This window comes from Scyliorhinus canicula, chromosome 5 (assembly GCF_902713615.1).
Source record: "Scyliorhinus canicula chromosome 5, sScyCan1.1, whole genome shotgun sequence".
NCBI lineage: Eukaryota > Metazoa > Chordata > Chondrichthyes > Carcharhiniformes > Scyliorhinidae > Scyliorhinus > Scyliorhinus canicula.
In genome coordinates, this window is record NC_052150.1 from 176,271,241 (window position 1) to 176,296,707 (window position 25,467).

The 25,467-nt window shown below is 48.3% G+C and overlaps 1 protein-coding gene across 15 annotated transcripts in view; it reads left to right on the forward strand.

The window, feature by feature from the left end:
• LOC119966444 (sickle tail protein homolog) overlaps positions 1-20,027 on the forward strand; it is a 764,531-nt gene extending 744,504 nt beyond the window's left edge. For 10 of the 15 annotated variants that reach the window (XM_038798122.1, XM_038798119.1, XM_038798123.1 and 7 more), the window contains 4 exons: positions 14,670-14,744; positions 14,884-16,623; positions 17,119-17,247; positions 17,986-20,027. In XM_038798122.1, coding sequence (XP_038654050.1) covers positions 14,670-14,744; positions 14,884-16,623; positions 17,119-17,247; positions 17,986-18,483 — 2,442 coding nt within the window. In that variant the 3' untranslated portion in view covers positions 18,484-20,027. Of the gene's footprint in view, positions 1-14,669; positions 14,745-14,883; positions 16,624-17,118; positions 17,248-17,836 lie in introns of all 15 variants that reach the window. The other 5 variants (XM_038798124.1, XM_038798121.1, XM_038798120.1 and 2 more) reach the window with 5 other exon arrangements.
• Positions 20,028-25,467: the final 5,440 nt, after the last annotated feature.

Genomic DNA, 25,467 nt, shown 5'->3' on the forward strand with positions numbered 1-25,467 from the left:
GTCCGTAAGGCAATGGAGAGGGACACATAGTAAGTTGGCACGGGTGAAGGGCACAGTTTAGTTGTAGGGGCTCGGGCATCTGTGCATAATATTCACCATTAAACGCACTGTTGCACCTAACATGTAAGTGTGATTTTTCCGTTGACACAGGGATCGTGATGGTGACTGAGTGTCGCTGGGGTTGAGGAGCGGTGAAACTTCGGTGCCGGATGTGCAGTCCCTTCCCCCCCACCCCCTCCCACAGCTACCCCATGCGGGCACGTGATGGAGTGTCCCTGACGAACTCAGCGACCACCGAGATGGATGGTTCAGCTATTGCCATGTGTCAGACTTTGTCTAACGATTCTGAGCTCACAGCTCATCGCAGAGCGGGCTGTCATCATTCAACATGGCACTGATCACACCCCCTGACACAGCCTTCAGTGTTGTGCCATACCGTCTGGCTGCAGTGGTAAGGGTGGTTTAGAACTGGAGCAGTGTACGCAGAGCGGGGGTGCGTGGGGGGTGGTGGTGGTGGTGGTGGTGGTGGTGGCAGTTGTGTGCTGACCGTCTGTATGACTGGCGATCCAGGTGGTAGTGTTGGTGTTCAGCGGGGCCGTCGCACGCGGCGTGAGAATCTTGCTGCCACCAACGCATCGCGTGCCCACTGTCCTCGCCGGAGCCGTCGTACAGCCTCCTGGGCATTACCAGCACCCGGGTCGTGTCTGCGTGCTGCGCCTGACGCACCACCAACCTCCTCCTCCTCCTCCGTCTCCGTGTTGGCACCACTGCCAGTGGCTTCTCCCTCCGACTCCTCCACCAGGGCATCTCCCCTCTGCATCGCGATGTTGTGCAGCGCACAGCAGACCACTACAATGCGAGCGACCCTCTCGGGCTGGTACTGCAGGGCCCCTCCGGAGCGGTCCAGGCACCTGAATCCCATTTTCAACAGGCCGAAGCAGCGCTCCACCACACCCCTGGTTGCTGCATGGGCCTCATTGTAAAGGTTCTCCGGGTTGGTCTGAGGCCTCCGTATAGGCGTCATCAGCCAAGACCTCAGTGGATAACCCCTGTCGCCCAGCCCCTCAGCCGGGGGGGCCGTCCCTCAAACATATCAGGGATGAATGACTGCGCAAGAATGTACGCATCATGCACACTCCCAGGGAACCTTGCGCACACGTGCATGATCTTCATGTGGGGGTCTCATACCACCTGGATATTCATCGAGTATGTCCCCCTCCTGTTTGTGAACATGTCCCTGTCCCCTGCAGGCGGGCGCATGGGGCCGTGAACACAATCAATGAGACCCTGGACCATCGGTATCCCGGCCACGCTGGCAAATGCACTGGCTTGTGCGTCTTGACTTGCTTGGTCCTCGGTAAAGGTGATGTAGCGGTCGGCGATGGCAAACAGGGCTTCGGTCACATCCCGGATGCACTTGTGGACCGATGACTGCGAGATCCCGGATAGGTCCCCGCTCGGAGACTGGAAGGAGCCGGTCGCATAAAAGTTAAGTGCCACCGTCACCTTGACGGCAACCGGGATCGCGTGTCCTCCTCCCGTTCCACGTGGGGTGAGGTGCACCACGAGGTGACAGATATGTGTCACCGTCTCTCTGCTCAACCGGAGTCTCCTCCTGCAGGTAATGTTCGGCATTGTCTCGAAAGAGACCCGGCCACGGTACACCCTCGGCCTTGGTCGTCACCTCTGGCACCTTGGCTCCACCATCAATGCCTCCTCCTCCTCCTCCTCCTCCTCCTCCCCCCCCCCCCCCCCATGCTGCTCAGCGACGGGCAGCTCCTTGGCCCTTCCCTCTGCTGCTGCAGCTGGCCCTGCATCCACAATGGGATGTGGTTGTGGACGTTGCTCGATCTCCAACTGCTGTGCAGCGGCCCCAACCACTGCGCCGAACATAGCCGTTCTGTTCGAATACATTATGGTCACCTACAGAAGGGTGCTGGGGGGCAGAGAAACGACATGTTAGATGGAGGTTATTCGACACCTCGGCAGCTGCCTGCCACGGGATACCACCGTGCGTCAGTGGGCTGTGCCCATCAGCCACAGGGGAACCAGCGGCCGTGTCCTCGTGACCATCCTGGCAGGGCGGCTGACATGCTGCATCTGGGGGTGGACGACCCACTCCACTCTCTCCCTCTCCCCCCTCCCACCCCTCCCTCCCTCTCCCCTCCTCCCTCTCCCCACCTCCCCTCTTCCCCCCCCACTTCTCCCTCTCCCCCCCACTTCTTCCTCTCCCACCCACTTCTCCCTCTCACCCCCCACTTCTCCCTCTCCCCCCCACTTCTCCCTCTCCCCCCCACTTCTCCCTCTCCCCCACCACTTCTCTCTCCCTCCCACTTCTCCCTCTCCCCCCACTTCTCCCTCTCCCCCCCCACTTCTCCCTCTCCCCCCCACTTCTCCCTCTCCCCCCCACTTTTCCCTCTCCCCCCCACTTCTCCCTCTCTCCCCCCACTTCTCCCTCCCCCCCCACTTCTCTCTCTCCCCCCCCACTTCTCCCTCTCCCCCCCACTTCTCCCTCTTCCCCCCCACTTCTCCCTCTCCCCCCCACTTCTCCCTCTCCCCCCCACTTCTCCCTCTCCCCCCCACTTCTCCCTCTCCCCCCCCACTTCTCCCTCACCCCCCACTTCTCCCTCTCCCCCCCACTTCTCCCTCTCCCCCCCACTTCTCCCTCTCCCCCCCCACTTCTCCCTCTCCCCCCACTTCTCCCTCTCCCCCCCACTTCTCCCTCTCCCCCCCCCCCCACTTCTCCCTCTCTCCCCCCCCCACTTCTCCCTCTCTCCCCCCACTTCCCCTCTCCCCCCCCACTTCTCTCTCCCTCTCCCACTTCTCCCTCTCCCCCCCACTTCTCCCTCACCCCCCTCTTCTCCCTCTCCCCCCACTTCTCCCTCTCCCCCCCACTTCTCCCTCTCCCCCCCACTTCTCTCTCCCCCCCCTCTTCTCCCTCTCCCCCCCCCCACTTCTCCCTCTCCCCCCCCACTTCTCCCTCTCCCTCCCCCACTTCTCCCTCTCCCCCCCACTTCTCCCTCTCCCCCCCCACTTCTCCCTCTCCCCGCCACTTCTCTCTCTCCCCCCCCCACTTCTCCCTCTCCCCCCCACTTCTCCCTCTTCCCCCCCACTTCTCCCTCTCCCCCCCACTTCTCCCTCTCCCCCCCCACTTCTCTCTCCCTCCCCCACTTCTCCCTCTCCCACCCACTTCTCCCTCTCCCCCCCCCCACATCTCCCTCTCCCCCCCCCCACTTCTCCCTCCCCCCCCTCTTCTCCCTCTCCCCCCACTTCTCCCTCTCCCCCCCACTTCTCCCTCTCCCCCCCCACTTCTCTCTCCCCCCCACTTCTCCCTCTCCCCCCCACTTCTTTCTCCCCCCCACTTCTTTCTCCCCCCCACTTCTCTCTCCCCCCCCACTTCTCTCTCCCCCCACTTCTCTCTCCCCCCCACTTCTCCCTCTCCCCCCCCACTTCTCCCTCTCCCCCCCCACTTCTCCCTCTCCCCCCCACTTCTCTCTCCCCCCCCACTTCTCTCTCCCTCCCACTTCTCCCTCTCACCCCCACTTCTCCCTCTCCCCCCCACTTCTCCCTCTCTCCCCCACTTCTCTCTCTCCCCCTCCCCCCCACTTCTCCCTCTCCCCCCCCACTTCTCCCTCTCCCCCCCCACTTCTCCCTCTCCCCCCCACTTCTCCCTCTCCCCCCCCACTTCTCCCGCTCCCCCCCCCACTTCTCCCTCTCCCCCCCCACTTCTCCCTCCTCCCCCCCCACTTCTCTCTCCCCCCCCACTTCTCTCTCCCTCCCACTTCTCCCTCTCCCCCCCCACTTCTCCCTCTCACCCCACTTCTCCCCTCTCCCCCCCACTTCTCCCTCTCCCCCTCCCCCCCACTTCTCCCTCTCCCCCCCACTTCTCCCTCTCCCCCCCCACTTCTCCCTCTCCCCCCCACTTCTCCCTCTCCCCCCCCACTTCTCCCTCTCCCCCCCCACTTCTCCCTCTCCCCCCCACTTCTCCCTCTCACCCCCCACTTCTCCCTCTCCCCCTCCCCCCCACTTCTCCCTCTCCCCCCCACTTCTCCCTCTCCCCCCCACTTCTCCCTCTCCCCCCCACTTCTCCCTCTCCCCCCCACTTCTCCCTCTCCCCCCCCACTTCTCCCTCTTCCCCCCCCCCCCCACTTCCCCCCCCCCCCACTTCTCCCTCTTTCCCCCCCCCCCACTTATCCCTCTCCCCCCACTTCTCCCTCTCCCCCCCCCCCCCCACCACCACTGGCCGCTGTGTTCTCGGGGATGCCTTCCCCAGTTTGCCGAGACTCTGGGACGGTCCGCTCATCTCCTCACACCTCGTCAGCCAGCACGACTGGCTGGTGACTTTAAAAAGCAGGTGTGAACGGCGACATACTTACCGTGCATCAAGACGTCGGCCCATCCAGCCCGGAGAATAGCGGATGTGCCGGGGAAGCGACTTTTTGCCTGCATCGGGCGAGTCGCCGTGGTTTTGCGCGCGATGCACGATTCCAAAAATTTGGCCGGTTGGGAGAATAGAGGGAGCGCATCGGACCAGCGTCACGGGAAAAAACGGCGCGGCCCGCTATTCTCCCAACCGGCGTGGTGTCAGAGAATCGCGCCCCATGTGTATCTCATCAAAAAGAAAGTTGTCTTTATAGTTTGGTAACCAGGAAGATGGAGTTCTTTAACATTTAGAAACAAAAGTTCAATTAGAAGTGAAATGATAAATTCAAACTGCAGAGATCTTATTTCAAAATGACCCCTTCTTTGGCAAGATAAAGTTCTAAAAAAGATCATGATCTTGCTTTACCCAAAGAGTTCTGATTACTTCATTTGCTGGGCATTGACACTCTTTAAACATGAAGGCTGCTGTTGCCAGTGGATAAAACTTTTGTTTCATTTGCTTGAAAAAAAATTCTGATTACTGTAATTTTTTGCAGTCTTTCCAGCTGTCTACTATAATCCAGTTAAATTGGTGAAGGACAGCAAAACATCAAAAGCGTGTTTTACTTTGAAATTTTGGATAGTTTTGAAACTGAACTAAAATACATGTATTTCCTGAGAATGGATAAAATTATTCTGCTAAATCATAACCATAGGATTGAAGGAAACCTCAAAATACTCAGAAATCTGACCATGTAAGACAACACTTTGTTACAAGCAGTAAGGGTGTGTGGGGGTGGGGGGGGGGGGGTTGGGAAGTTATCTAAACAGCCCTGATTTCTCCTCTCTCAACCCGTCCGTAAACAGAAAGATGTTTTCAATTTGCTTCTTTCTTTATAAGCATTAGGGTATTTCCCAAACACTCAGTTGTGGTGTGATCAGATTTCTATTAATAACCTCACAAGTCCATTTTGGGGTGAACTCAAAGGGTTAGTTTATATGCACACACTCAGTGCAGGGAGAGGGCCCCCACATACCCCCTTGTGCACTCGTACCGTAAAAGGGAGATGGAGAAAAGAAATATTTACAGGGCAAAGGCCACAGAGGGGAATTATCATTTCACATGTGTCCAAAATCAAAGTCCAATGAGGTATTCCTTTTGAGAGGTTGGCAGGTTGAAAACGAATGCTGTATAATTCAGTTTCACAGTGGAGTTGACTTCACACAAGGAGTTAGGCACGCAGAGATGAATCAGGCTTGTATGCGATATACAGAGCTTCCAGCAGAAACAGTGTAGATGGCGCCAAGTGTTCAATTTGGGCAGGACTCTTCTGTGCTGCTGCTTGTAGATGGTAAAATAGCACACTGAAGTTTTTTTCAGTACAGCAGGGCAATATTCCTGGTTGCACAAGCCAGAGGATTCTGTATCACGTGACTCATACCACTTCACAGTATATTTGATAAAAGGTGTAAATTCCTCCGTCTGGGTTCCCGAGATGGTTAAATAGGAATTTTCCATTCTGGGGACCAGTCGAAAGATGTGTAAATTTGGTGGATTGGCCATGCTAAATTGCCCCCCTTAGGCTGGGGTTACATGGAGGAGGATTGAGCTTAGGTCAGGTGGTCTTTTGAATGGTCGGTGCAAACCTGATGGCTTCTGTGCTGTAGAGATTTTATGAAATGAAAAATGAAATGAAAATCGCTTATTGTCACGAGTAGGCTTCAATGAAGTTACTGTGAAAAGCCCCTAGTCGCCACATTCCGGCGCCTGTCCGGGGAGGCTGGTACGGGAATCGAGCCGTGCTGCTGGCCTGCTTGGTCTGCTTTAAAAGCCAGCGATTTAGCCTGGTGAGCTAAACCAGCCCCTAAGGGCTGCAGGTTGCAGGGTCCTTTATCCTACCTGATGATTAGGCTCCAGCTGACCAGACTAGTTTATGAAATGCAAAAGGACTCTTTGTTCTCTTTGAATTTGGTCTCTGCAGCCTCCAGGGGGCCATTATTGTCTCTTCAGAGTTAAGCGGCTGCAAGTGTCATGATTGCTCCTTTTGTTCAGGATAGGTATAGATTCAACCATTTTAAAGGTCTTTGTCTAGTTTTAGAAATTAGCCACAAAATCTTCTGTCTTTGTTCATGGCTGGGATTTTCTGGTGCCAATGAGAGTGAATGGCGTTTTGGCTGGAATGCCAAATTTTCTGTTCCCGCTCGCAACAGTTCCACCACAGATGAAACCAGAGAGTCTCTCACAATGTGTGAGGTCTTAGTTTCCTGAAAAATGGCCATTTTCTCTGGCCATCTTTAATATGAATACTTTAATTTAAGTTAGCCTAAAATATCATTGTGCTTATTCGAGGCACTTCAATTGCTCGAGCTGACCACTCCTTGACTGGAATAATACCCTATTTTTCTTTTTTCAAAAAATATATTTAATTCCAGACACAATCAATAAATCAAACAATCAATAGAAGATGCAGCCAATTTGCAAACAGTTTGTCATTTTCTCCTCTTAACCAACACAAACACCACACCCCATTCACTGGCGACAAACAGATCCTTGAATGGAGACAGAAAGAGCCTCCATCTTACATAAAATCCTTCTTCTGACCCTCGAGAGCAAACTTAATTTTCTCCAATTGTAAGAACTCTGCCATATACCCCAAGCAAGCCGACACCTTCGGCAGCGCAACATCCCAGTAGGATTTACCGCCCTGCAATCAGAGTGGCGAAGGCCACAACATCGGCCCCTTCCTCTCTAGCAGCTCTGAAACACTCAAAATCTCCACCAATAAGCACGGTGCAATTCTCACCCCCACGATCTCCAAACGTGTATTGAAAATTGATACCAAGAATTTCCCCAAATTCGGGCAAGACCAGAACATAGGGACATAATTCACAGGCTCCCTTGTGCACCCCTCCATTTGTCCTGTAGCTCAGGGAATAACCCACTCATACAAACCTGAGTCATATGAGCCCTGTGCACCACCTTAAACTAAATCATCCTCGTACATGATGTCAAATTCACCCGGTGCATAATCTCACTCCAGAGCCCCTCCCTCAGGGTCTATGCCCAGCTCCTACTCCCTTTTCCGTCTTATCTCCTCCACTGGCGCTTTCTCCGTTTCCAACAACCACCCGTAAATATTCACAACCTTCCCTTTCCCCAGCTATCCTGAGTTAGCAACCTCTCCAGTAGAGTATACTTTGGCAGCTAAGGAAATGAGGGGAGCTCCTTACTTCCATAATCCCACAACGTACCCAAATTCACTCCCCCTTGGCAGATGGAATTTCCCTCGCAACTCTTCCAGCCTCTCGAACCACCCTTTTAAGAACAGATCCCTTCCCGCTCTACCCCTTCCTATGCCAGCTCGTGTACGTTGTGTCTGTACCTGCTGGTATGAATCTATGATTCCTGCATATTGGGGCCAATACCGACATGGCCCCTACTCCAAAGTGCTGCCTCAGCTGGTTCCATATCATGAGGGATGACACCACGACTAGGCTACTGAGAACTGGAGGGGGGTCGTCACCAGAGCCTTAATCACACCACCACACAGGAGCCCTCCTCCACCTGCACCCACTCCTCCCCCCACCACTCCCGCTCCTTCTCCACATTTACCGCCCAATAGTAATGAAGCAGATTTGGCAGCGCCTGCCCCCCACAGGTAATCTTCTCTGCAAAAAATCTCTCTGGATCCTGACCATCACATCTGCCCAAAACATGCCCAAACATGTTGAGATTAATGAGAAAATGCTGGAAAATCTCAGCAGGTCTGACAGCATCTGTAGGGAGAGAAAAGAGCTAACGTTTCGAGTCCAGGTGACCCTTGCCCTCCGAAAGAATAACTTTGGAAGAATATCGGAAGGGACAGGAAAACAAATAGAAACCTCAGGAGAATGTTCATCTTTACGGTCTGCATCCTTCCTGCCAAGGACAGTGGCAGGGCATCCCACCACTTCGAATCCACTTTTGTGGTGATATGCATCACTGTAGATACACAAGGGATTAATGTAAGTAATCGTAGACTAGCTAGACACTAGAGGGAGCACCAGAGACATGACACACAGACATTCAACCAATAGGTCAGTAAGATAGGACACGACCAATGGGCATTCACGATACATACAGAGGTGACACTACCACAGGAGGGCATTACACCAACCCATATATAAAGGACACAGCACACATGATCTTCCTCTTTCCAGTGGAGACACTCAGTGCGTACAGACACAGGGTTGATTCAATATCACACCCACCACGTGGATTGTAGCAGACAGGTTAGTCAGTCTGAGTAGCTATAGAAGGATTAACAGTAGAGGCGAATCAGAGTAGGAGTATTGTAAATAGTTTAATAAACGTGTTGAAGTTATCTCCACGTCTGAACCTTCCTTTGTCAGAGTGTACATCAAGGAAGCGGCTTATGTCACGCCAAGAGCATAACAAGACGTGGTACCAGCGAGTGACCGTTTCCTTTATCATCGAGGCCACCTTCTTGCAGAACATCTTGTCTGCGAGGAGTGCCAAATCAAAGCACCACCGGGCTGTCACTATCCTCACCGGGGGGGTTCTGCCCCCCCCACCCCCGCCCCCGCCGTATATAAAGATCGGCCATCCCAACCTGACTCTCCCTACCTCCAAGTTTCCCTCTTGTCCAAGGCCAACCAAAATGGCCGCCCACTCCATACATTCCTGCACCCAGCCACAAAGTCAACTTAGTCGCCATTGCATTCCCCTCACACCCTCATTCCCCACCCCAAACCCTTCCTCCTCTCCCCTTAGTCCCCTCCCTCACATTGCTTCTGTTTACTAGCATCACTGCTCGTATGGCAACTCCCATCTGGAGATGTACACAAAGGACCCCCCGCCCCAAACCACCCCTCCCTCCCCCCACTCCGCTTCCCCCACCTCCATCCTTCGTAAAGCCCCAACCCAGAGTGTCGTTCCCCCCCCCCCCCCCCCCCCCCCCACCCCGGCCCTCTGGACCCTTTTGTATCTCTCCCCTCTTACCTTAAACCTATCCCTTCTAGTTTTAGACTCCCCTCCCTTTGGGGAAAGATGTTGACTATCTACCTCAACTATGCCCCTCATTAATTTATAGACTTCTATAAGATCACCCCTATGCCCCCTACACTTCAGGAAAAAAAGTCCCAGTCTATCCAGCCTCCCCTTATAACTCAAACCATCAAGTCCCAGTAGTATCCTCGTAAATGTTGTCTGTCCGCTTTCTAGTTTAATAATATCCTTTCTATAATAGGTGACCAGAACTGTACACAGTACAGTAAGTACCAATGAGAAATATTAATTTAGGATCTCACCCATCTCTTGTGGCTCTGCACATAGATGACCTTGTAGATCCTTAAGAGGCCCTACTCTCCCTTGTTCCTCTTTTGCCCTTTATGTATTTGTAGAAGTTCTCTGAATTCTCCTTTGCCTTATCTGCCAAAGCAATCTCATGTCCCCTTTTTTCTCTCTTAACACTACTCCGACAATCTCTCTACTCTTCAAGCGATCCACTTGATCCCAGCTGCTGATGCATGTCATATGTCTTCTTCTTTTTGACCAGTGCCTCAATATCCCGAGTCATCCAGGGTTACCTACTTCTACCTGCCTTGCCTTCACTCTAAATGGAATTTGCTTAACCTGAAGCCTGGTTAACACACTTTTGAAAGCCGGACACTTACCAGCTGTCCCTTTGCCTGCCAACAGTCTCTCTCGATCAACTTTTGAAAGTTCCTGTCTAATACCATCAAAACTGGCCTTGCCCCAATTTAGAATTTTAACTTTTGGGCCAGACCTACCATTCTCCATAGCTATCTTAAAACTAATGGAATTATGGTCACAGGTCCAAAAGTGATCCCTCACTAACACTTCTATCACCTGCCCTTCCTTATTTCCCAAGTGAAGGTCAAGTTTTGCCCCCTCTCTAGTTGGACCATCCATATACTGAATGAGAAATTCCTCCTGAATACACTCAGTACGTTTCTCCAATGCTAGGAAAGTTAAAGTCCCCAACTATCACCATCCTATTTTCCTTGCAGCCATTTGTATTCTCCTTACATATTTGCTCCTCAATTTCCCACTGACTATTTGGGGGTCAATAGTACAATCCTATCAAAGTGACCTCTCCCTTCTTATTTTTCAGTTCTACCCATATAGACTCAGTGGGCGAACCCTCAGATATATCCCCTCTCAGTACTGACTGGTATTGTCCCTAATCAAAAATTCATCTCTCCCTCCTCTCTTACCTCCTGTTCTATCTTTCTTAGAGCATTTGTACCCTGGAACATTGAGCTGCCAGTCCTGCCTCTCCCTTAGCCATGTTTCAATAATAGCTATAATATCCCAGTCCCATGTACCCATCCACGCCCTGAGTTCATCTGCCTTGCCCATCAGGCCTCTTGCATTTAAATAACTGCAGTTTAATGTAGACTTCCCTTGCTCTCTGCCCTGTTTTCTCAGACCATCCGTCCGGTCATGTTTTGTACACTCTCCCTATGTTTTATTTCTGTTAGACTTACTGGTCCCATTCACCGAGTTCCTCACAGTCTGTACTCTGTACTGTGGCCCTTTTTAATTTTTGACTTTGGTTTCTCTGCCTTTCACTTTTCCCCTTACTGCCTTGTGTTTCTGTCCCCACTTTACTTCCCTGCGACTTCCTGCATCGGTTCCCATTACCCGCCATATTAGCTTAAACCCTCCCCAGCAGCACTAGCAAACACTCTCCCTTGGACATTGGTTCCAGTTCTGCACAGGTGCAGACCGTCCAGTTTGTACTGGTTCCACCTCCCCAGAATCGGTTCCAATGTCCCAGGAATTTGAATCCCTCCCTCTTGCACCATCTCTCAAGCCACGTAGTCATCTTATCTATCCTGACATTCCTAATCTGACTAGCTCGTGGCACTGGTAGCAATCCTGAGATTGCTACCTTTGAGATCCTACTTTTTGGTTTTAACTCCTAACTCCCTAAATTCAGCTTGTCGGACTTCATCATGTGTTTTACCTATATCGTTGATGCCTATATGCACCATGACAGCTGACGGTTCACTTTCCCCCTCCAGAATGTCCTGTAGCCACCCCGAGACATCCTTGACCCTTGCACCAGGGAGGCAACATGCCATCCTGGAGTCTCGTTTGCGTCCTCAGAAACACCTGTCTATTTCTCTTAACATTGAGCCTCCTATCACTATAGCTCTGCCACTGTTTTTCCTGCCCTCCTGTACAGTAGTGTCAGCCATGGTACCATGAACCTGGCTGCTGCCACCTTCCCCTGGTGAGCCATCTGCCCCAACAGTATCCAAAACGGTATATCTGCTTTGGAGGGAGATGGCTGCAGGAAACCCCTGCACTGCCTTTTTACTCTTCCTCTGTCTGGGGGTCACCCATTTTTAACTGCAGCGTGACTAACTCACTGAACGTGCTATCCACGACTTCCTCAGCATCATGGATGCTCCAAAGTGAATCCATCCGCAGCTTCAGAGCCTTCAAGCGGTCTAACAGGAGCTGCAGTTGGACACCTCTTGCATGTGAAGGGGCCAGGGACACCAGAAGGGTCCCTGAATTCCCACATTGCACAAGATGAACATGACACGGACACACCTTGCTGCTCCAAATGCTTCTCCACCCGTTCCAAATTCCCGCAAAGCGGGACTATGGCTCCCTCAATCGACTGGGACCAGTCTTCTTGCGTCTCTTGCCAATGGTGCCTAAACTCCCCTTTTGATAAATTCCATGAAATGCTCCACAGGCAATGGGTAGGCGATGACGACGCTCCCGACTCTGCCAAGATCTGTTACTGTGCCATGTGGATCCTCCACCTCTTGAGCCAAGGCTTTACTCAAATTTTTCTGCATGTTAAAACTGACCAACATTCCGCTTTGGAGAAACCCAACTTCCTCCACTTATTTCGCACTTTTTACAAACAAAATGCCCATTAGCCAGGTCAAAAGGACCAAAACTGAGGCCTCCGAGCAGTAGCCACCTTGTGTGCAACCGATCAGCTCATGGCCACAACCAGAAGTCTCATGTCCTATTTTCAACCTTGTAGGATCAAAGCATATCCATGCTGAGAACTAAGGCACGATTCCCTGCTTGGGTCACTGTCTGTGCGGAGTCTGCACGCACTCCCTGTGTCTGCTTGGGTTTCTTCCGGGTGCTCCGGTTTCCTCCCACAAGTCCCAAAAGACGTGCTGTTCGGTAATTTGGACATTCTGAATTTTCCCACTGTGTACCCGAACAGGCGCTGGAATGTGGCAATTAGGGGCTTTTCACAATAACTTCATTGCAGTGTTAATGTAAGCCTACTTATGACAATAAAGATTAATATTATCATTATTAACATGTATCCTTCGTTTTAGTTTTCTAAGTGAATTACATTCCATTACAATTCAATGGCACTAGCTCAAGGTGGCTCGGAGATTAGGTTACGCAGAGTTTTCCAATGGCTTGAAATGTTAGGGCAATTTTACGTGTGCTTAAAATTAATCCTTAGACTGCCAACATGCTATAGTGTTCAACATACTGTTCCTGTAATCTATAGGGACTGTATGCCTTGTAGATAATTTTATATTGTAAACAGCCTTGATTTCCCTGGCTGATGGAGAGACCTGTTCTTATATGGTTTGCTCCATGCTTGTCGTGGGAAGGCTCCCCAGTTAACCCTACTGGTTTAGCTCTACTATACTTATTTACTCTCTTAAGCCAAGCTGTCTGTTATCATAATCAAAAAAACAAGGGGTCAGAGCTCCTTTTAAATGGTTTTGAAAAAATGAAATGAAAATCGCTTATTGTCACAAGTAGGCTTCAAATGAAGTTACTGTGAAAAGCCCCTAATCGCCACATTCCGGCGCCTGTTCAGGGAGGCTGGTATGGGAAGTGAACCGTGCTGCTGGCCTGCCTTGGTCTGCTTTCAAAGCCAGCGATTTAGCCCTGTGCTAAACCAGCCCCTGAACATTGATAAAATATGTTTAAAATAGTGGTTTTACACTTAGTTTAAATTCTGTAGTGGATATGCTTCTCCATCATTAGACCATGGGAAACAGTGTGACGAGCTCTTGATTAGGTACAAACATTAATAAAATAATACTGATTATTTAATGTAAATCAAGTGCATTCCATGTAGCAAGATTGTCAAAAATATTACTGGACAGGCAAAAAGTACTTAAAACACGTCATTTCATCGAAGTGTGTTTTAGCAAATTTTGATCAAAAAACTGCATGAAACCAACACACCTCATTCACAAATGCATAATTTAAATGCTTCAATTTTAACCTGTCAGTAAAACATTTAAATTTCCTTGTTGCAGTCTGTAAGAAAACAGGGAAAATCGCAGCTACTAATTCATTGCAACCCCTATTATCTGTACATGCTCTAAGCTGCTGTGTTGCACAGCATGCATTAACGTTGCTTTACAAAATAACACTTGAGCCTAATTTTTGAAGCCACTGTTATTTTGAAAAGTAGCACTAATTTTGTGTTTCCTAGTCAGTTATATAATGTGAGTTTGAAGTGCTGCTTGTTTGATTGGGGTGCAGAGTTATGTGTGTATAATCTATTTTTAACCATTTGTGTTTTTAATTTGGAATGATTTTCATGTAGGTTGTTAGAGTAGGAATTGAGGCACTATGTTAATTTTTATTATCTAGATACTTTTTAAAATGCTGGAATGGAGGGCTTGGTCTGAGGGATAGATTAATATAATAAAAAGGAATATTGTCCCTACAGAAAATGAAAAGGTGTGTCTCAAAACCAGACTTTTCTTGATTTGTCACAGAAAATTCAAACACAGTCTGAAGAATAACTACGTTGGCTGTATTTCATTATGCAATTATTACCTTTACTGATTTGTGTCTGGATTTCTGGCGATGCTGAAAAAGATGATAAACATTTGTGAACTGGGAGAGTTAACTTTCATAAAAATCGATATCACAGATGTCTAACAATTTCAATCCTGCAATAACTGCTTTTTACCAATCTTCAGATAATTTGGGGATTTTCAGTTATAACGCACCTATTTTGCATCATTGGTTTTATTTCACGAATGTTTAATCTGGCATTAATTACTATAAATCTCTACTCTCTTTTATTCTTCAAAAAGAACAGTAAAGCGACGTGTAGTTATTTTTGTCAGTGTACATGAGATACGTTTAGTTGCAAAATGTATTTGTAATAGAGTGAAGAGCAGCAGATGTGTTATCAGTCCACTGTGTATTGCAGATCTTAAATTGTAGGTAAAGCTGCTCTGCTTAACTACAGTTCATGTTTGGTCTGCAGAGCATTTGTTGTGCAATAACTTGTTATAATGAAATATCCTAGCAGAGATCAGGCATTTGCGATGAACAAGCCATCTGTGCAGAGAATGAGGACAAGGCTCTGCTGGACTCTACAGCGGTAAGTAACATAAAATTGTGCCATTTGAGAGCACTTTTGTGTTATAAATTATTAATATTGATTATATTCTATGGCTATTTTGATTCAAAGAAAATATAGAACATTCTTGCAGTTGTATACTTTCTTTTTGTTTTTACAGGCATCTTGTGATGCGCCGATGACTTCCAATGTGTTTGTATTCCACAATGTTCATTCTCAAATCGAGTTTCAGTTGCAGAATGAGACTTCTGTGCCTTCACAGCACACAAAGGATACATCGAAATACCTAGAAGCTGAAGAAAAATCTGTGCCGGATAAAATGCATGTTGTTCATCAACCTGTTCAAAAGAGGAAAGATACCCAACCGGAGAAAGAGTATATGCCTGCAATAAAAAAATATGAATCCGTTGTAGAGGTTGAAGCAGAAAACAGGTTGCAAATTTTAGACTCCAAGTATACAGTGGATAACTCAGTGCGTGCAAATATTTCAAAATCTGAGGAGGTTGTTGAGCAGAGTGTTCACTCCCCAATTATGAGAACATGTATGACAATACCTGCGGTACAGCAATCCACTACAATTCTGGACCAACTTGATTCAGTTTCTAATAAATCTGATTATCAAGAATGTGAAATGCCATCAGCAGACACAAATTATCAGAAGGAAAACTATAGCCAACAGGTAATATTGAGACAGAAGACCTCCAAAAAACCTATTGTCAGATATTTGGACGATGTTGATTCTTCAAATTCCTCTGGAGAAGAGTCTCCATCAAATGATAACATAGCATTTATGATTACAAACACTGAAGTCCAGGCTCTGTCCAGTGGAGAAGTCAATGATATAGTGAACAAAAAAGGAGAAGATATTCATACAGTGAATGTAGATGCAAATCGTGAAATGACAACAGGCCAAAGTAGATATCAGGAGGCTGGGAACGAAGACCCAGTGCTTTTCACAGATAAAAAGCCGGTAATTATTATCTTTGATGAACCAATGGACATCCGGTCAGCTTACAAAAGATTATCAACAGTATTTGAGGAATGTGATGAAGATTTAGAAAGGATGATGGCAGAAGAGAGGATAGATGAAGAGAATGAAGCTTCTGACATTTCTAGTGATACTGAAGCATTAGGAGAATCTACAATGGATGACGATAACATGCATTCAAACAAAATTACTTCTACTGTGGATTCAGCGACAAGTCAGGCAGGCAATAAATCTAGCGGCCATGGACATGACATCCACCTTGGCTCTGCTGAAATTCAGGCAACAAAAGAAAGTAAATCGGTTGTAATCGAAAATGATGACTCAAAATCAGATAGTGCAGAGAGTTTGTTTGCCAATAAGGCTGATACTAAGAAGAAGTTTAAATTCAAATTCCCCAAAAAACAGCTTGCAGCTCTGACCCAAGCTATTAAAACAGGCACAAAGACTGGGAAGAAAACCCTGCAGGTAGTGGTTTATGAAGATGAGGAGGAACTTGATGGAACAGTGAAGCAGCACAAAGAAGCTCAAAGGTTTGAGATTGTACAATCAAACAGCAAAGATGAAGCCTCTCCTAAAATCGCACAATCAAGGATACAAAACACTGATACGGTATCTAATTCGTTTAGAACAGATCAGATTCGGAAAAACACCTATAAGACCTTGGATAGTCTTGAACAAACCATCAAACAATTAGAAACAACAATCAGTGAAATGAGCCCAAAGATAGCAGAACAGGAGGAAGAATATACAATCTGCCCTTCACAAAGCTGTGAATCATTTCAAGGGGCTGTGTCAAAGGATGAAACCAAATCTACTGATGAGCTATTGCTTTCCACTGCAAAGACACCTCAAAACACCAAGACCAAACCACCACTACTTCCAAAAATCTCCACAAAAGCAAGTGAATCACAGGTGTCCTATTGCATTCTTTATTGTCTGCTTCATGCGGGTGACGTGTCTCCCTTTTCTGGTATCTTAACAGCTGAAGCATAATTGGCTAATGGTTTGCTGGACAATGGTGTTGGGGAAAGCTATTGTTTATTAATCTGACTGATGCAGTTTGATTTTTGTTGATTGGAAGTGTAACATTGCTTTGGTCTAACTTGGTGTTTGACCTTCAGGTGATATTTAAGCTTCTTGTAAAATAACTTTTTGTTTTCTACCTCTGCACCTTCTAATCAAGCTTGAATCTGGTTGAAATGGGGACTGTAATTCTGTTCACTGTGCATGTAAAGGTAAATGGTTTTTCCTAACAGGATAATGGTGATTCATGTAGATGCTATAAGATAACCAATCTGTTGTATGATCTTCTGTACATCTCCTAATCCTCATTGTGAATCTGATACATTCACAGGAGTAAGCATCTACTGTACTTTGTTTCAAATGTGAATTTTAATTTTCTTTCAGAGTTCAAATCTGATGTCCCCTACCAGCAGAATGCCAGTCTCCATGGGATCCAAAATAAGGCAACAACAGGGAAATACGGAAAAGGTGACAAAACAGAAGCTTCAGGACCCCCAGCGACAATTCCGACAGGTAGTTTTGTTCTAGACGTCTGGCCAGAAAATAATGAAAGGAATTATAATGCCTGTCAATTTTAAAATGATTTGTTCATAAAATACAAAGTGTCAATATTAAATTTCAATGTTATCATATCTCATTTTAATTATCGAACTAAATTATGAACCTGGACCTGGTAATAGCTTATAAATGCTGATGGACTGTGTGAAATGTTCTGTGTCTTCGCTGTAATACTCTTTAAGTATCTTCTCCTTTCTCTGTCTGTGACCTCTTGGTGATGTACGTATGTATCCTCTTATGCAGTAAATCCTTTAACAAGTAACTTGCTAATGTAATATTTCCTGTTCATTTTCCATCAGGATTTTAGTATGTAATTGGAATGGCTGAAGTAACCAGACTTAACCAATACTGACTCATCTGAACTAACTACTGTGAAAATATATGTCTAGTGAATGATTAAGAGTAAGAATTACTGGTTAATTAATTTTTTTCCCCCAAGCTTGTGTTCTAATAGTAGAAAAGCATGGTTTTAATAATCCTTAATATTCATACTTTTTTCTTTATTTTCTTTCTTTCCACATTTATATGTTGTGGGATTTACCAGGTCCGTTAAACTCCTGCAAGGCTCACCAGGATAATAAGGTTCTGCACTGTTAATTCTTTTGTCAGCCCGGGGCTATTGTGACAAGCTCCGTGGTTAAAATGTTATTGGCTTTCTGACAAAAATTTACCTCCTGCCATCTTTGTTTGCAGGCTAATGGAAGTGCTAAGAAAGCTGGTGGGGAGATTAAGGTTACTTCCCCTGCTTTACCTGCTTCTAAGATCCCGGCCCTTTCTTCTAGCTCCGGGAAAAATAGCTCTTTGCCTGGTCCTAGCAATGATAACACTAATCATCCCAGTACTTCCAGTAAATATCCTTTATCAGCTACTAATGTTCTCACTCCACCTGCAGGCCGTAATGTTCAACTTCCACCTGTGTCCCATATCCCTTCTACTTCTAATGGCTCCCTTAAGCTTCATGCTCAGAGCTCTGCCTTAACGGGCAGAGGTCAGCCTCTTTCGTTTCCACTACACACTCCAAATGGTAGACCCTCTTCCTCACCCTCTTGCCCCTCCCCAGTTTCTCCCACCTCACTGATTCAAGGTGCGAAGAGCATTCGGACAATCCATACCGCTAGCTTCGCAAGCTACAAGCAACAGAACGCGAACCAGGGCAAATTCGCCATGACCACTGTCAAAGACACGGCGTAGAGGCAGCACGTTGGAACCCGTCCATCTTTCATTTTCTTTTGTTTAAAATAAACTGCAGTAGAATGCTCCTAATTTCATTATGATTTTGTGAAGTTCCTCACAGAGTGTGCATTCAGCAGAGTCAGAATTAACAGGTCTTTGTAAAATTGCAAACACAGATTTTTTCCAGAAAGCACACAAGGAATTGTGATGGACACTTGCAGTGTTTCTCTTGTAAATAATTGTTTTACTTAACCAGACTTAAAATCAGGTGGTATAATAAAAGGTTGCGCGTTAAGACACTGAGCATAACAACAAAGACATTCACCGGCTGGCAACTTTTTTTCAAGCACATTGTTTTGTATACAGAGTATTTTTTCACTTTGCACAGTTGATATTGCTTTAACTATTGTAAAGTTTGAATAATGAACACTGGGATGCTGACGCAAGACTAACATAAATTATTCCATACCAAAACATTAACCATATGGGGAAATCCTGGAGAATTGTAAAATGTAAGATTAAATTAAGTACTCATCAAAGTTAAAAAGGTCACACACACGCACTGCACTGAAATATACCTATTCAACACATTTCTTGCTAGATTTATCACTATATTAAGGATATGGAATAAACACTATTTAATCGGTGTTTCTTAACCTCTAGCAAGTGCATTTTCCCTGCAGCTAATAATACTAGGTCAAGGGCAGTGCCTGTTGCTTAATGTATGATCTGTTGCATTTTTTAATAACCATATTTAGCTACACATTTTATTAAGGCAAGAAATAATCAATATTCCAATTAAGTCTGAAATTTTCACTATTGGGGAGTGCTTATAAATAATTAATCTTTCACATGACAATGAAAAGGGACATGACAATGCAGACTAAATACATGATTTGGATGAGTGCAAGACTGTTTTAATGTTGTAGATATACTATATGTTGTACTGCCATTCTCTCTTAATAATAAAGACAAGTATTGGGGGTTTTTTTTTTGGAGTGATGGATGAAAAACTGCTTCCTATTTTGCTTCAGTTTTTATGTATAGCCGACTTTTCTTTCCAATTGCTCCAAAGCTGTGTTTTTGTACTCCATTTAATAGTGTTTAAAAATCTAGTTGTACAATTGTTTTTTAAAACTAACTTTGCCTATTTTCATGAAAGTGAGTACTAATTTGTTAGTTGCAGATGCTTATTGAGGAGTGTTAACCCACATTGAGAGACTTGTAAAACTGGTATGTTTTGTGTGTGTGTGTATATTAAGCTATACATATAGATATATATATATACACATATATCTGCTTATAAATCTGCAGGGATGCTTATAGTTTTCACACTAGTACCAAAGTTTGTTTATTTGCATGCCTTTTTATTATAAGATATATTTTAAGAAACAGATGGGTATATGTGATCTATAAGATGGGGCATGTTTGCACATCCAGAACTTTTTTGTACAGAGTTTTGTTATTTGTAAAACATATTATATTGTAAAATGCAGCATTGTGGTGAACTGCAAACTCTAACCTTGTGAAGAAGCAATGAAATAAAGGGCCGCATGCTTGTAGTTCTGTTTCTTGTCCTTTTGAGTAATAATAAATTTGGTAGTATTTTGTTTTGAAGAATGCGATTTAATGTTGCTGTTGCTTCTGTGTTAAGAAGACAAAAGATAAACAAATAGAAGCACTTTACAATTCTTTGTTGTGCCCCATCGAAAGGTTGCTATACACCAGTGTGAATTTGCCTGAAGCAGAGTACGTTACTGAGACAAGTTGCTCTGGAAACACTATATAATAATCTTTATTGTCACAAGTAGGCTTACATTAACACTGTTATTCAGTTACTGTGAAAAGCCCTTTGTCACCACATTCTGCCGTCTGTTCGAGTCCACAGAGGGAGAATTCAGAATGTCCAAATTACCTAACAGCGCATCTTTCAGGACTTGTGGGAGGAAATCGTAGCTCCCGGAGGAAACCCACGCAGACACGAGGAGAACGTGCAGACTCCACACAGACACAAGCTGGAATCGAACCTGGGACCCTGGTGCTGTGAAGCACCAGTGGTAATCACTGTGCTACCGTGCCACCGTTGTATCCTATTCTCATACTCATATCCTACTGGATCAGCCAATTATGAACATACGAGCAAGGGGTAGATCACTCAGCTTCTCGAGGCTGCTAAGCCCTTCAGTAAGATCATGGTTGATCTGATTTCCACTAACCTCCGAAAACCTTTCATTCCCTTGTTTATCAAGAATCTATCTAGCTGCCTTAAAAATTTGGAAAGACTCTGCATCCACCACTTTTTGAGAAAGAGGTCTAAAGACTCGCGACCCTCAGAGAAAATAAATTTTCATCTTTCTTAAATAGGTGACCTCTTACTTTTAAACAGTGGTTCGAGATTCTCCCACAAGAGGAAATATCCTCTCCACCGTGTCACGACCCTTTTGTTTCAATCAAGTCATCTCTTACTCTTCAAAACTCCAGCAGGTACAAGCCTGACCATTCCAAACTTTCCTACAAAGACAAGCTGCTTATTTCAAGTATTAGTCTAGTAAACCTTTTCTGAACTGCTTCCAACGCTTTTACATCCTTACATAAGGAGAACAATACTGTACACAATACTTGAGATGTGGTCTCACTAATGCCCTTTATAACTGAAACATATCCTCCCTACTTTTGTAATCAATTCCGCTTACAAATTATAACATTCTATTAGCTGCATAATGATTTTTTGTGATTTGTGCACGAGGGCACCTAGATCCCTCTACATCTGAGAGCTCTGTGATCTCTCACCACTTAGATCTGCTTTTTTATTTTTCCTGCCAAAATGGACAATTTTACATTTTCCCACCTTGTACTCCATTTGCCAGATCTTTGCCCACTCACTGAACCTATCTAGATCTTTTTTTAGCCTCATCTCCTCTTCACAACTTATGGCGGGTGGGGGGGGGAAATACTGTGGGATCCAAAATGTCAGGTTCGCGGCAGGAAAACAGGGTCCTGTTGTCCGCTCAGCATTTTAATGGTGGATTGCATTGTCCAATGCGCATTGTTGAGAACATCATTTGAATACAGTCTGCTTGCTGGATCATCCCCGCACACACTGGAACAAGAGGTCACGTCGATGTTTAATTAGACTAACGTATTTCACAAACACTTATAAACACATGCACCTGGTGACCAGCATTTTGATCCAGCGAGGTTTGTCGGCAACCTTTTGATGGGCACCACTCGTGGCACTTCGTCTCAGCACAAGCTTCACAGCCAGCACCACATCGTTCTCTGGAGGATATCATAGCCAGGGCTGTGCCTACTAACCAGGTACCATGGGGATGCTGTGGAAGGGGCTTCAGGGCATGGCCTCCATGGGGGTGGGGAACCTGTGGACAGAGGTAGTTGTAGGGGCTGCAAAGCAAGACCTCCATGGGGGAGGGCCATTAGTGGAGAGGTTCAATTCCAAAACATGATGGGGAGTTTGAGGAGGAGTTGCCTCCTGGCCCTCAATCGTGTTGGGTCTGTTAGAAAGGTACAAAAGCATGTTTGGCCCAGAGTGGGAGGCTCGTGGTGTGAAAAATGCTTCATTTTACTTGGCTGACCTCACAAAGACTCTCTTTGTCACAGTACAGGGAGGGCGAGGGAGGGCATGTCACACCAGGCTCAGTAGCGCACAGAATGTTGTGCACGGATAGTGGTCGTAACACCTTGTGTCTCAGTTCCTGTGGGTTTCTGGCTTAAACTGTGCCGCAGATTGAGCACTGTTGTTGGAGGCATCTAAAGGCATATTAGGGGAAACGTGTAAGGGCCTTGGAGGGCTGAACTGAGCCAAGTCTAACTGGGCAGGAGACCTCAAGATGGGGAGGGGAGAGGTCCACACAGGGCTTAGGCACATCCACCTTCCAAGATTCAGGGGACAACACAGGGAATTCCACCACATGCACAAAGGGTTCAAGGATTGGAATAGGAGAGCTGATTGTTGCTGAATACAGGAAGCCCGGTAAATGACCTCCCCCAGGCCTGTGGGAGGGATTTCTGCAGTCACAGGGATATTTCAAGCTGGTCTGGGAATGGGACCTTCCAACCTGAAACAAAGATGCAGAACTAAATTAAATGGAGGTGACACTAATGGTGAGGGCTCCAAGGGCTGATTGAAGAACTTTCCACAGGGAGGCCGATTGAAGAGACACCCAACTGAATAGCGTTTCACCAAATGAGAGGACAGGTTAAGAGTGGCAATGCAGAGAGTTGGGAGAGTGAAACACTGAGACACATTCAGATTAGACAAATCTGCATTCCTGTCCACAATCAAACTCCTTGTATTAACACCTTGTTCCAGATACTGAATTCCCCAGAGCCAGAGCAAAGTACGTGGCTGTTGGGTAGCTGAAGAAGCGCCTTAAACACAGGGGGCGCGTTTCTCCGATAATGAGGCTGAGTGTCAGCGCCGACGCGTTTCACAACGGCGCAAAACGGCCTCAGGCACGATCAATTCCAGCCCCGTTAAGGGGTCAGCAGCAGGGTAGCGAGAAACACGGTGGGCGTGGCGCCAGAGTGGTGTCGTCCTCGCGCGATGACCGGATGACGCTGCGCCGTGTCATTTAAAGTGCGCGATCCGCGCACAGAGGACCCGATCGATGGAGATGGCTGAGCCCCGCCGTGCCGCTCCCAGGTTCAGGGACAGTGATCTGGACACTATGCTGGACGCCGTGGAAGAGCACAGGGCCATCTTGTGTCCAAGACGTGGGCAGCGGCAACCAGCTAGCACTGTGAGGCGCGGCTGGCGTGAAGTGAGCATCGTGGTAAGCGCTGTGGAACACACACCCCGGTCTGGAGAACAGTGCTGCAAGACGCTCCGCGAGCTCACGAGGGATGCCAGGGTAAGTACCCTGAGGGTTCCCCCGGGACCCCAACGCCCCCATCACGTATCGTGGCCCCCCACTCTGCCCATGTAGGGGGGGTTGGGGATACCACGTTGTATCCTGCCCACATGGGCAACACACCCCTCTGAGAGCTGGCATGGCGTAGTGCCAAAGACCCCCCCCCCCACCCAGTCATAATGGTGACAACATCCGCACGTCTTGATGACGATCGCCCTAACTCTGATGCTTCTCTCCCCCCCCCCCCCCCCCCCCCCCCCCCCCGGCAGGACAAGACTGCTCACAGCTTTCGTGAGCGTTCAAGTACCGGAGTGGGATCACCTATGCTGCACCCCATCACCATCCATGAGCAGAGGGCTCTGGATCTCGCTGGGGGAGCTGCCACCCGGGAGCTAGCGCCATGCCAGGTCGGAGGCTTAGGATCAAGTGAGGCTCCCCTGCCCGGCTACACCCCCTCAGCTTGTCACCTCCTCTCCCCCACCCCCTTCACACTGCACCCCCTACCACTGCACCCAAGCCCCTCCCTTTCAACCCACCGTGTGACACATATCCCCCAACCCCTAACCCCCTCTGACACTGCACCCACTCACAATGCCCCCTAACCCCCCTGACACTGCACCCACTCACAATGCACCCCCACCCCCTTACCCCCCGACACTGCACCCACTCACAATGCCCCCCCACCCCCTAACCCCCCCTGACACTGCACCCACTCTCAATGCCACCCCTAACCCCCCCTGACACTGCACCCACTCTCAATGCCCCCTAACCCCCCGACACTGCACCCACTCACAATGCCCCCCCACCCCCTAACCCCCCCCTGACAATGCACCCACTCTCAATGCCCCCCACCCCCACACCCGACTCCGAGTGTCTAACGATACATGCCTCATTGTCGTCAGCAGGGCCAGGAGCCCCGGCGTCCAGATGCAAGCACATCCGCCCCCACGGACGCACGGCAGAGGGGGCAAGGAAGACTGACAGGGGAGCCCTCCCATGAGGCTGTGGCACTGGAGGGGGATGCACAGAGGACAGACATTGAGGACACTGATGGCCGTGAGTCGGACAAGGAGAGGGCCGCGAGCTGGGACAGTGACGGAGAGAGGATTAGGACTGTAGATAGTGACGCACAGAGGACGGCCAGACAGTCGACGCACATACCGGACATGGCACCTAACGTGGGCTGCGGACTAGTAGCGCTTGTCCAAAGATCGAGCCAGGAGCCCCCAGACCTGGGGACAGATGATGAGCTCGAGTTTGCGGCACTGCTGTCACCCACAATGCCCACCATCGCAGATACACTCACCTCGGTTGGTCACGTAAGTGATGAGGCTTCGGGTTCACTTACTGGTGTGCAACACACAACTGATCCGGTACAGCAGGTGGAGGTCGGAGCAGCCGAGGGGCTGGATGGTCGGAGGGCAGCCCAGGCCCAGCACACAGCTGCCGCCCAGACAGTTCCCGGGTTCCTGGACTTACTAGACCCACCCACAGACCAGATGCATTTGGAAACTCTGGGAGTGGACAACGGGATGATGGCCGTCTTCCAGCAACTGCAGACATGGTTGGAGGAGTCCACCCGCATCCAGGAGCAGGGACTGGTGTCGGTCATGGCTGCCACCCAGGCCAACACCGCGGTGGAGGCAATGGGTGCAACGGTTTCGGCCATGGGTCAGGTTCTGAAAGGCGTGGGGCTTGATGTGCACACGTCATCCGTGGCCCAGGGCGGGGCTGCCCTCTCACAGAGCCAACTGGACATTGCCTTCGCGCTCTGGGGTCTAGCCCAGTCTCAGCAGGCCATCGCTGAGAGCATCGGCGGCCTTGGCCACGTGCTGGGTGGCGTCGCAGAATCGCAGCGTGGCCTTGGCCACGTGCTGGGTGGCGTCGCAGAATCGCAGCGTGGCCTTGGCCACGTGCTGGGTGGCGTCGCAGAATCGCAGCGTGGCCTTGGCCACGTGCTGGGTGGCGTCGCAGAATCGCAGCGTGGCCTTGGCCACGTGCTGGGTGGCGTCGCAGAATCGCAGCGTGGCCTTGGCCACGTGCTGGGTGGCGTCGCAGAATCGCAACGTGGCCTTGGCCACGTGCTGGGTGGCGTCGCAGAATCGCAGCGTGGCCTTGGCCACGTGCTGGG